Source organism: Echinops telfairi, unplaced genomic scaffold, assembly GCF_000313985.2.
Source record: "Echinops telfairi isolate 266 unplaced genomic scaffold, ASM31398v2 ScPeMD7_7469;HRSCAF=8507_0, whole genome shotgun sequence".
Taxonomy (NCBI): Eukaryota; Metazoa; Chordata; class Mammalia; order Afrosoricida; family Tenrecidae; genus Echinops; species Echinops telfairi.
The window spans coordinates 68,370,494-68,384,057 of NW_022111372.1; the positions used below are offsets into that span (position 1 = coordinate 68,370,494).

At 35.3% G+C, this 13,564-nt stretch overlaps 1 protein-coding gene across 2 annotated transcripts in view; it reads right to left on the reverse strand.

The window, feature by feature from the left end:
* The window catches only part of GABRG2 (gamma-aminobutyric acid type A receptor subunit gamma2), a 155,728-nt gene that overhangs the window by 103,638 nt on the left and 38,526 nt on the right, over nt 1–13,564 (reverse strand). For both annotated transcript variants that reach the window (XM_004696770.2, XM_004696769.2), the window contains exons 3-6: nt 12,600–12,667; nt 7,613–7,833; nt 4,957–5,039; nt 283–420 (exon numbers count right to left, since the gene is read on the reverse strand). In XM_004696770.2, coding sequence (XP_004696827.1) covers nt 283–420; nt 4,957–5,039; nt 7,613–7,833; nt 12,600–12,667 — 510 coding nt within the window. The remainder of the gene's footprint in view (nt 1–282; nt 421–4,956; nt 5,040–7,612; nt 7,834–12,599; nt 12,668–13,564) is intronic.

Sequence of the window (13,564 nt, forward strand, 5' to 3'; positions counted from 1 at the left end):
TTTACATATGTACATGTCTGTATTTAGGCTTGTATGTATTCCCTTTGCCTCCTACTTTTTTCATTCTTATATTAAGAATTTCTGCAATTATTTTAATATATTTAATCAAATTGATAAAATATACTTCTATTAATGTGTTTTACTAGAGTAACCATTATCATTTTCTCTATATTATTCAAATGCTTCTTTTGATTTTATGAATATAATTTGCACACAGGTATTGTCTTCTTACTCACATAACCCAGAATTTGAACCCTCAAAATTATTTTAAATATGTCCTACCTGAAGTTGTCTTCACTACATTAGTGGTATTTCTCAGTCCAACAAATGAAAATTGATAAAGCCTCCAAGACCTTGTGTCACCCACTTCAACAGAGTTACGCTTCCATTGATAGATAATTTCTTCACGAGGATAGCCATCTGCCAAGACATGAGATTGTACTCCATGAATGATTCACGGAAATAGGTACTGAGTGACATAAAGTTATGAATAAGATGAAAATCTGGTACTAAAAAACAACAAATTGGAAATGAAATCACTACAATGATATTACTTCTCAGTGGGAAATTAAAGCATAAATTCAAAAGGATGACATCTATAGCTAGACTTAGAGAATCCTTGAAGATACCACAAAGATCTGTTAAACATGGTTTCTCAAGTACCACATACAACCTCTCTATTATCTTGATTAATATATAAACAAAAGAATAGATAATAATAGTAGATATGCATAATAAAGTATCATTGTGAAGATAATCATATTTTGAGGATCATGCAGAATAATAATAAAGCAAAATGTGTTTTAATTATCCTCCATGGCATGCTTCTGGTGCAGAAAATGGCTAGGAAAACTTCAAGTATTTACATTATTCTTTGCTGAAATTCCATTTTAATGTATACATAAAGTTACAATTAATAGTGGTAAGGGGAAATGGCTGGTTTGCTCCTTGAGATATTATAAGCATAATAACATATTATTTTATTAGTAGTCTATTGCTGTTAGGTGTCATTGAGTCAGTTCTCGTTCATAGAAGCTCTATATCCAACAGAGCCAAAACGCTGCTTGCTCTGTGCTACTTTCACAATTATGAAATTTGAACCCGTTGTGCACCCGCTGTTTATGAGCATCTGCTTGAAGTGTTCCAAACTTTTACTGACTCTCTCTTTCACCAAACACGATGTACTTTTCGTATGTCCAGTTTCTCATATAACATTTCCGATGTAGTTTGTAAGAAGTCACTGCTCTAGATTTGAAGGAATCCTGTGCTTGCCTTTTTTTTAACTCTCTAATGACTTTTAATTGCTTTACAGGTAAAAATAAAATGGTGACAATTTTTAATTAAAACATGAAACAATCCAATTGTCACTTCTTAAAGGTCATGATGGAACATCTTTCTCTTCATGTCTAAAGTTTCAGGTGCTCGCTATCATGCACCGCAGAAGCTTTCTAATAGGACATCAGTGACATCACACCAGGATGTGGAACTCTGTACAAGTGCGCTGGCTCTTTTGGCCCCACTTGCCTTTTTTCTGGGATAGATTGGTTTGGCCATCTGGTGTTTTGTGACATTTTCCATATTCTTCCCCAACACCTTGATAATCCAAAGGCATCAACTCTCCCAATTTCTTCCTTCTTTCTCTACTTTCACATATATCTGAGGTCATTAAAAATAGTTTGGATCAGGAGCACCTTCGGCATCAAAGTGCCATCCAGTACCTTTAACACTCTTAAGAGGTCCTGTGAAGCAGATTTACCCAATGCAATATGTTGTCTGATTTCTTGACTGCTGCTTCTATGAGGACAGACGGTGGATCCAAGCAAAATGAAATCATTAGCAACTTCCATGATATTGTCTATTAGTCCAGCTATAAAACGTTTGTCATGACATTGTCATGGCTTTCTTTACAAGGAGTTGTAGTCAATATTGAACACTGACATCTTTGATCTTCATCAGCAAATGCTTCTCAAGTCCTGTGCATTTTCAGCAAGAATTAATATGCCATTCCCCAGTTCTGATGCTGCATTCTTCTTCGTATATTCCAACTTCTCAGATTATTTGATTAGCATACAGGTTTAATAAACCAGGTGAAAGGGCACTCCCCCTGAGAAAACCATTACTGATTTTAAGCCATGCAGTATTTACTTGTTCTGTCCCAATGACTGCCTCTTGGTCTATGTGCAGGTCCTACATGAGCACAATGCAGTGTTGTAGAATTCCCATTTTTCTCAATGTTCTATAGGTTTTGTAATATAGATTGATGAATGCCATTTCATAGTCAATAAAACACACATAAACATCACTCTGGTATTCTTTTCTTTCAGACAAGACTGATCTAACATTAACAATGGCATTACATGTGTCCTCTTCTGAATCTGACTCGAATGTCTAGCAGCTGTCAATGTACAGCTAGAACAATTTTTCAAATAATCTGCAGCAAAATTGGATCTGCAGTGATAATAGTAATACCGAGAAATAATCTCCACATGATTAGCTTGTTCTTTCTTATTTTTCAATTTTCTAACTCCAGGTCTTTTCATATTTCATTATAGTATGTTTTATTTTGTCTTCTAAAGCTGCCCTTTGAAATTGTTTGACTATTTTACTTCACCATTTCTTCCACTAGCTTTAACTTCTCTAAGTTCAAGAGCAAATTTCTTAATTCTTTTGCCATGCACTTTGAGCCTTCATTCCCTGTCTTTCAATGATCTCTGGCTTTTCTCATCTCTAATGTTGTTAGTGCCAGCCCACAGTTGCTGAGTTACAGTCTCAGAAGCTTGCTGGGCCTGTTCTACCCTATCCTCTAGGATCACTATTCGTCACATAGACTGATACCAGTGAGTTTGAAGTTTTGATTTAGATGTCTATACCCCTACATATATAAGTATGGATATATATTGGATATGGATATGCATATAGCTACCAAGCAATTAAATTAACATTCCTAAATTATTTTTAATTTTTCATAATATAAATAAATTTCAGGCCAAAAATAAGGAAGAGGTGAGTTACACAACATTGATACTGGCCTAATAGTAAGTTAAACATTTTAAGAAAGCTGAACTTTGTGTTTGGTTCAGGCAGGAAACATCTATTTATTTATTTATTTTTACTGGTTCTTTTTTAATAAAAAAAATCACTACTGTATACAGTCATATAGTTTGAAAATATAAACAGAGTAAGGAAGGGTTTAAAAATCAGTACCAAGGTATTTATTTCTAGCATATGTTATAGGAGATATGGGGTCCATCATGAGCTTTTAAAAAATTCATTTTATTGGGGGCTCATACAATTCTTATCACAATCCATGCATCCATCCATTGTGTCAAGAACATTTGTACATTTGTTGCCATCATCATTCTCAAAACATGTGCTTTCTACTTAAACCCTTGATATCAGCTCCTTATTTTTCCCCTTCCTCCCTTCTCCCTCCTCCCTCATGAACCCTTGATAATTTATAAATCATTATTTTGTCATATCTTACACTGTCCAACATCTCACTTCACCCACTTTTCTGTTGTCCATCCCTCATGGAGGAGGTTATATGTAGATCGTTGTAATGGGTTCCCCCTTTCTACCCCACCTTCCCTCCACCCTCCAGGTATCACCACTCTCAACACTGGTCCTGAAGGGATCATCCGTCCTGGATTCCCTGTGTTTCCAGTTCCTATCTGTACCAATGTGCATCCTCTGGTCTAGCCAGATTTGTAAGATAGAATTGGGATCGTGATAGGGAGGAGGAAGCATTTAAGAACCAGGCAGGAAACATTTATGAACTTTGCAAAAATTTAATTTATGGAACATCATCGAACCTCTTGCTATAAAGTCTATTATCTGATAATAATAATTAACTAACAAATATTCACAGCAATCAAGTCCATTCCTGTTCATCTAGGTCATTTTAAACAGAGTAGACATGCTCCATAGTGTTCTGATGGAAATCTTTCCACAAGCTTCCTCTTTCTCTTTCACAGTGGCTGATGGGTTTGCATCCCTGACTTATTGCTTTAACAGCCCAACGCTAAACCCACTGAACTATCAGTGTTACTTGTAACTAGATAATCATGAGGTTCAGTGGAGCCTAGTGCATGTTGGAAAAGCCCTGGTGGCACAGTAGTCTTTCAGTTCGTAACTTCTAACTGAAAGTCCGGAGTTAAATCTAGAAGCCTCTCTTAGGGAGAAAGATGTTGTGATCTCTTCTATAAATATCACATCCTTACCAACACTGTGGGGCAGTTCTACTCTTTCCTCAAGGATTGTTATGAATCAAAATTTAATTGATGGTAATGGGTTTTATGTATGTTAGGTAGCTTAATAACAGTTTTCCACAGTCATATCAATTAAGCAATACCTTTATGGGATATATTTTATCATCTCCATTGGCCAGCTCCAAAGGCAGATCCTCTGGCCTGATCAGCCAGTAATTTGCTAAAAATGTATAGCTTTGTTAGTGATGAAGTTAGAATTTGAGCTAGATGCATCTGACAGAAAAATCCAATCTTTTACTGATAAATAACTAATTGTAGACTGAATTAAAACTCGAGATAAAAGTGGTAAATGACACTGTGGGTCTCCATGCTCCTGGTTTTGTAAGAAACAAACAAATGTGTTGGCATATTATTCTTTTTGGTCGAGGGGAGATATTTATAATAAAAAAGGCACCATTCCTTTTGAAGTCACACGTGGCCTTGCAGCCCTTCTCAAGCAAGGACTCCCGACAAACAGCACCCATTTATGAAACGTTTGAAAATTTTATTTACAAAATTCATGATTATGTCATAATTTGTCTCAAAAGATGTGGTGGGCTTATGATGAAAGGGGCTGTGAAAATCGTTTAAGATAATAGCATCAATACATGACATTTTGTGAGTCTCTGTTAACCCTCCCAATTAATTGACACTACAATCACAGATATTGGTGAGACAGTGTACAGAGTGAAAAAGGAAGTTTACTTACAACTAGAGAACTCCAGGGGGCAGGAATGTTCATCCATTGGGAAGTTGTGCAGCTGTAATTGACACTCGGCATCAATTGTCAACCTAAATAGGATGATTTAAAATATAATTTCTACTATTTAAAATATATACATAAGCAAAATGTATAATGACCAATAGTCTTCATTTGTGAAAAGTAAATCTCACATCCTGGTTGCTAACACAAGGTGAGTTCTTGTGAAGAAATCTCCCAGGTTCAGGAGGCATTTATTTAAAATAATATCTCAGTTACAACAACTCCATTTATTCAAAATGTATGATCATTTTAACCACATGGAAATGCACATGTAACCATTGGAGTGTGTTTATAGGTTAGAATATATTAATTGCCTGCAAGAAATGTTAAATACATACCTACTGAAAATGTTTCTTAGTTGTTCATAATAAGTTCTGACAAGCATGCTTACTAAACAAGTTTTCTACATCTCAATACATGCTGGGACTCCAGAAAGAAGAAGAGCTTTGACATTCCAGATATTCTGCCCGTATTTGGAGAAATATGAAAGTGGTACACGTTTCTTACTTGTTATCTATAGTTTTACAATGTACAGATATTAATGTTGAAGAAATTTACACTTTATTTTTCACAAACAGATTCAATTTAAAAGCTTACCAAGTCAGAATAATTTTTAATTGGGACATTTTTATTATTCACTGGTTTAAGAACTACTAATTTCTGAAACTCACTGCCATTGAGTCAGTTCCAATTCAGTTACCCTATAAAACAGTAGGACCTCCCATTCCACTTTCCAAGTCTTTACATTTTCACAGGTGCAGACAGCCTTGTCTCTTCTGGTGGGCTTTACCACTGGTTAGCGTCTCAATGTGGACCCCATTATGCCATATTGCCTCAAGTAAAGTGCTTTCTCATGTAATATTATTATCATTATATTGTAGCTGAATTTGTGTAAAGTTCCATACTTAGTAACTCAGATGACATTAGAATATCTCTCCACAAGTGAGTATATTAATTACTTTAATACGTAGTTATAGGCTCATAAGTAAAATGCTAATTTTATTCATAAATTAGAAATCACTTGGTATTACATTATTTACATAAAAACAAAACCAATAATAAAAAAGTCACTGTCTTCAAGACGATTTACGATTATAGGGAGCTTATATAAAATTTCTGAGACTTAAAATCTTTTTTTTTTGACTTAAAATCTTTACAGTAGACAGCTTCATCTTTCTCTTGTAGAGCATCTGAGAGGTGTAAACTTACAGCATTGTAGCTAGCAACCTAAACACAACACCATTGAGCTCATTATTATTTTTATATAAAATTAAATATTATTTTAAATACATATAAAAGTATATCATAAAATAATACATATATAAACTTCATATAGATAAGCCTGCAGGATAAAGCTATTTCTATAGTGAATTGTTAACTAATTGAAATCTATTGAATATCAAGAGTGAAATCTTTGAGATGTTTTTATTATAATTTCATGAATCTTTAAGTGATTCACACATTCACAGGAAATACATATATATATAACGTTATGAAATCAGGAAAGAGATGTGATAATGCACAAATGAATTAGGGTTTCAAAAAGCAACTGAATTGAAATTTCAGTTATTACCTGATCTCAGATTTAATGAAATGCATGATTTGGTTTCAAAATGCTTACAATGAATACCTTTTAATATTTCCCGGGATTTGACTTAGTATCCATAGAGAGAACGTAGAGCAGTTGTGAAGATATTAAGCTGTTAACTCAAAGAAGAGCAGTTTGAGCCTCCCAGGTACAAAAAGAAGGATCTGGAAGTCAGCCTATACAAGGTGACCACCTTGACAACCCTTCGGGGTGGTTCTGCTCTGTCCTAGAGGGGTCGGTCCCTCGGTCCTCGAAGACAGGGTTTATTGCATGGCAAGTCTGTGAGTGTGTTGCTTTACACAATTGATGTTTGTATGTATTGTTATAAAAGTTGTATGAGACCCCAATAAAATGATTTTAAAAAAATACTCTGAGAGAGCATTTTGAAGGCATTTTCATGCCATTTATTTTGAATGGTGTGTAATTATAAATTGGATAGAGAGTATATACCACTAGTGAATTGCAAGTTTGGCAGTTCACGTCTGTAAGTCACTCCACAGAAGAAGGAGGAGGGTATCTGTCCCCACGAAGATTTCCAGCCTTGGAACTCTACATAGGGCCACGGTGGCTTGGGAAGGGCTCCGCCGTGGTAGTTGGATTACTTGTATTTGGGTTAACGCTTTCCTTGGGAAAGGTGACATTTCCAAGCACTGCTACAGGTGATGTAAAGCATAACTGACTGTGGCTTAGTGTCCACATTTGACAGAAGCTGGGCACAGAACAGAAGCTAAAAGTAATTCAAAGTTCAGACCAATTTGTAAAGAAGTGAAATATCATGGGACTTACTAGAGAATAGATTCTCACATGAGTCACAGAAAATAAAATGTGGTTAGTACTTTGAAAAAAATTATTGAAATGCAAAGAAAAACTAATTATCCACTGTATCTTACTATTTTGAGGAAATGTGTGATGTGGGTGAGGAATATATTTTTGCTGTTTGTTTGAAACCAGTGAGGTAGATTTTTGTTTCATTCGCCCCATTTCCTTTACCCCGTTCCTTTTCCAGTACAATACCTTAAAGTGTAGAGTACTCGCCCGTCGTTCCAAATTCTCAGCATCCTATTGGGAGTAGTTATCCAATGTGCATCAGCCTTTTTGGAGTTTCTGAAGAAAGTGTCTGGAATCCAGATTTTCCCCACCATGTTGCTATTTAATCGAAGGACTTTAATGGTGCTGTTAAATTTCAGACGTCTGTCATACCATGTTTGAGCAAAAAATATATCAATCGTGTATTCCTGGTTTCAAGAAAAAAATGAAACACAACATTATGGAGAGTAGGGTTGAATTTCAGAAAATCTATTTTTATTTTATTAAAATCATCATTAACTCTACTATATCGATCTGTATCGCAGAGTATGTTATTTTAATACTATGATGACAAATAACTGTGTAATAATTTCCCTCTTGCATGTATAATGAAGATATAACTCAACAACTCACTGCTACCAAGTTGATTCTGGCTCATTACAAACTTATAGGCCAGGGTAGAACTGGGCATTTGAGTTTTTGAGACTGTAACTTTACCGGAGTAGAAAGTGCTGACCTTCTACCTGCTACACCACCAGGGTCCTGGTTGACTTACTCCAAGAGAAGTTGGTAGATTGTGAAATACAGCCCATTAATTGGACTGAAAACAACTGAGCTCTAGTTTGATTATTCTACTGAGAAGTCTTGGTGGAATTATCCTTAGTTTCTAAAACTCATTTTTCTCATCTATAAAAATCGCAAATTGATCCAAATAAATAAGTGCATCCTCTTCAGTTTTACAGTACTAAGCTCCATTGCTTCTCAAATTCATCTTCAAAATTATAATCTTGTTACTTATCAAAAGTTTACAACTATTTTTAATATTGTTGTTCTTGCCCAGTACTTATTTTGTGCCAACCCTCCTGCTAAACAGATTTCAAGCATCATCTCATCTAATAACCATTCTATGGGAGCAATATAAATAAGAAACAAATGATAGTTATAATAAACAATAGATGAAATGATTTGTTATTAACAGCATTTAATTAGGTAACCCTAATTAATCATTGTATTATTTTATGACATGATCTTAAATTTGTCAATAAATTGGAAAATAATAGGAAATAGTAGCTTCTTAGTTTTCCCCAAATATGAGAGTTGGTGGAAGACAAAACTTCCATATTTGCTAATGTAGTTTTCTCCACTACACCACTTTATAGTGAACATCCCAAAGAACTAAGGTATTTATTTATTTAATTTTTTGTCCTCAAATATAGAGTCAAGGATAAATCTCAGAGAGCATAAGAGATATGAAAAAATCATGAATGTAATGGGAAACACAAAGAGGAAATTAGAAGGGTGATATGTTATAGAATAGCGATCAGTATCATGAAACAATTTCTATATACCTGCCAAATGAGAATCAATTTACCCTGAAAATTTTTGCCCAAATCACAGGAACAAGTAAAATGAATTTGTAAACCTACTATATAAAAATATTTTATAAACAAATTTGTAATTTCCCAGGACATATAATAAATGTTTTAAATACTCTACATTTTAATATGCACTTGGAAACTTCTGTGATTTTTTTCTAATAAATAATTTAGAAACAGTGATTAGAATTATTTGGACAATAATTTTGGTAGCAAGTATCCCTAAAACAAATAGTTTTGCATGGAGTAAGAATTTAATGATATTCTTTTACTGCAACTAAGAGCAATTAATATGTTTATTTCTCTCTGACTTAAGAGAATGTCCTTATAGTTAGCTTTGTAATGACTGCTTTCAAGCTGTAGAATCATTGGTGTGTCATAGCTTGTCATGTAATGCTGTATTGCCTTGTTTTGTGCTGTGTTTATTATATTGATCATGTTATATTAGATGGATTATATTAATTCAAATCTACTTTTATTCAGTTTAGGGTAGACAAGGTTATTCAATTACAAAGAACATTTATTATTATACCTGGTGTGCTATTTCTCTTAAAAGATATTTCTGACTTGAAGCAAATTATGTTCTCCCACATGATCAGTGTTCTAAAAACTATTTGAACACTGTGTTTGATTTTGTAGTAGGTTGCACTTACCAAGTATTGATGATTTTGCGTTGCATACTTACAAAAATTCTACTTTTATTATATCTACTATATATATGATTTCAACAAATTATATAGAAAATACAAAAACTTCATTACTTTCATATTATGAGCACAAACAATATTTAATTATTGATACATTCCAAAATTTTGCAATTTATTGTCTCTGGTTCACTTTAGGGACATCATTATTATTGCTTCTCGGCCTTTTGACTAAGATCAAGTGTAGAGACATCATTATCATTTTGTAATATAGAACATTTTAAATTATCTCCATAGGGCATAAGATAACAATTCTATTGATAGTATCATTAATTTAGCAAATGGTAAAGAATGTAAAAAACTTGAAGAAAGAAAATTATACATGTAACAGGCTGGCTTTTCAGACCACAGTACATTAATTGTTGACTTGTACAGACTAAAATCTTGTGACTGGAAACCTATAGTACGGATAATGAGGTTGAGGACAGGGGAAAAACTTTCAATACTAATCATTCTCAAAGCAGAACCATGCCTGCTAGACGAATGGATGCCATAGAGAAGCAACAAGAGCAAAAAAGCAGCCATCTAAGTGAGGAGTCATCTCAGTCAAATAAGTACACATGTATAAAGCACAGCAGCCTGTGTGATCCAAGGGTTGTAAATAATAAAAATTCAAATCAGGGTCAGGGCTGAGGCAGTATCAGTGTCTAAATTCTGAACACTCAGTTTGCAGAACACTGTGAATGACAGTGGACACTAAAATCAATCATCAGGGTCCCCACTGGATTTAGACTCCAGTGAATCACTCTGACCAGAGTTCAGGGATAGGAATCACCCAGCTATTAGACAGAAGGCATATACCATAAAGTTGGGTATGGTATACTAGTTTGGTTAAAATGTAAAACCTTATCATTTGACATTTTCACTGACCCATTATAAGGCTGCCTCCGTTTTTAATATCTTCTTTATGCCAAACATTCTTTTCCTTTTTAAACTTCTTCACATCAACTATCTTTACCTACCCCCACCCACCACTGTAGCCACCAGAAACCCTTATTCTACTTGCAGTCCTTATACGTTCATCAATCCTGAGTTTGATGTACTGAAAAGCAGAAAAATAAACTGTAGCAAAAATTTAAGAAGTTTAATTCAGTGTCAAAACACACCTGAGATAAACCCCAATATGAAAAAACAAAAACACAGAAAATCTTGAGAAACAGATCACACCTAATGTGCATCAGAGGGGGTGGAGGTGGGGGGATCAACTGACACGGATTTGACCATGCAAGGCAGGTTTATCATTTTGATCTTCTATACTCATCTGCCCAATGCACTCTGTTTGGTAACCAGTTTCATCCTGTCTATTATGGAGAGAGGGGGAAATCGCAAAGACTTGTTTCCTATGTAGATCTCACAAATGTGTGTTGGGCTCCCACTGTCATCCATAGTGTCTGCGAACAAAAATCTCACAATTTAGACTTTGATACTATTCCTTCCTTCGGCTTTGGTTTATATGATTGACAATCCTTCAGTCACTGATAATTGTGTGCTCCTTCCATGTGGACTTACTTGACATCTCACTTAGATGGTTGCTTGTTTGAAAGCAAGCCTTTAAGGCCCCAGATCCTATTTTATCTAATAGTCAGGTACCGTCTAATTTCTTTACCACACTTTGCTATAGGACCCATATCTTCTGTGTTCTCTTCCAGAGGCCACGTACTGAGCAAGGTCATGGTCTAAGGACTAATTTTCCTTAAAGTGGAGCTAGGATTTACTGTGAGCACAATTCCCATTCCTAGATCTATGTTTTGTTTTGTTTTTTAATCTGCCTTGGGCTCCCTTTCAAAACCTCCTGTTAATTTATGGTAGAGCATTGATCATCCCCCGGGGGCACAAAGATCTTTCATTAATATTGCCATTGATTAGCCCTTTATACATTTTTTTAAAAGCACTATTGAGGAAGGCATATTCGGCTAATGTAGGCTAACTCCGTATGTTCATAGCATGTTTGGTGCATTTCTGACTGCAATTATTGGTAGAATTCCTCAATTTCTTCACCACTAGATTTTGTGGTTGGTATATAAATTTGAACAAAGTTGTATTGATTGGATTTTCTTGGGGATAGATAGATATAATCCTATCCCAGATAGCATTGCACTTCTTGATTGATTTTGTACTGTCCTTTTTGACAACTTATGCCACACCATTTCTCTTAATTGTTTTTATCCTGTCATAGTAAACCACATGCTTTTCTGAATCAAAATGGCCAATGCCATTCAACTTCAGGTCACCAATGCCTAGGATATCCATCTTTACGCATTCTATTTTATTTCTGACCACCTCCACATTCCTAGATTCATACTTCTCACATTCCAACTTCTGGTAATTAGTGGACTTTTGTAGTTGTTTCTCCTTCTCATGAGTCCTGCCGCATCACTGAATGAAGATACCAAAGGCTGCACTCCTACAAGCTTCACCCAACCCACGCCACCCCGGTAGGGTCCACTGCGAGAACTCTTGGAGAAAGCGTCTTCTCCATCACATTGAGAGTGACCTGAACCTGAGAGGCTTGTCCTCTGGCACTGTCTCGGGCAAGTTAGACTCCCTTCTCGACACCTTCAGCCTCTGACAGTGCTTCAAAGGCAGGCATGAAGTGTTTGCAGCCCCTTCCGCTGAAGTGGGGAACAAAGTCCGTCTCCATTGTCTATTCTTAGCCAGGAAGTCCCCTGAAACCTGTTCCCTGTCAGTGACCCTGCTGGTATCTGAAGTGCCAGTGCCACGGCTTCGAGCATCCCAGCAACACACAAGCCACCACGGAACAACGATCTGCCCGACGAGTGGAGATTTGGGTGATGACTTCACAATAATTCCTAATATAATTGAACTCTTAGACTTACGATATGTGAACTAGATGTCAATACAGCTATTAAAATAGACACAGTGTTAAAAACTTACCATATTTATAGCGTTCACTGGACCAATGCTATTCACGTACATGTCTGTGTGAATTAAGGTTGGTTTCACTGTCAAGAAAAACAGAGATATGTGCACATGGAGAAGTACAATTTTTAATGCTTTAGCCTTTGTAATTCTAGAAATAGATGTGCGTACTCATATTAGAAGTAACTTATTCCCACCTAATTTGGTGCCAGTGATTGTCACTTGAGGAATCTTTTATTTTATTCATCAGTTGAGGAATCTTTTATTTTCCCTCAAAGAAGTACCTACTTTTAAGTGTAGAGAAAATGCCAAATGTAGAGTTTTTAAATGATATTTTACATAAAGTTAACAAAGCCAAAAACTCTCATTTTTTTCCTCTTCTTCCTTATATCTTAAATTTTAGTTTTTTTATTTCAAACTCCAAAATCTCTTTTGGACATTTTATCTTGGCATGGCTATACTAGAAAAATGGCTACTTAGTGGTCCAGAGAAAAATATGCATTGGGAATGTGGATTAGACATAAAAAACAACAGTCAAATATGAGTATATTTTTGAAGTATTGCTCCCAGTTGATCCTTTTATGAGCACTTTATCATAACATACTTTTGTTAACATAAAATCAATCTTTCCAAATGACTCATTGGAAACTATGACTCAACAAATATAAGCAAACCATAGGGAATCCCATTTCATATCTCTTCTCAGTAAGGACAGATATTAAAAAGCTGTAATACAACAACCAAGAGAAATTCATATCATTCTGGGCTTCAATTCAACAGGCATATTTGTGTCATCTTTATTCATTTTCCTTGAAAATGCTTTGTCTTCCTTCTCTGTGACAGGCTGCATTCTTCATTGTTCCCCAACATGAACATTGAGGTAGTTAGTTTATTGGGCCAACCTGGCCGATAAACACATGCGGGATTAACTGAAGGGCAGAGAGATAAATGGCTCTGTGAGCCTCGGCTTTTTTGTCTCT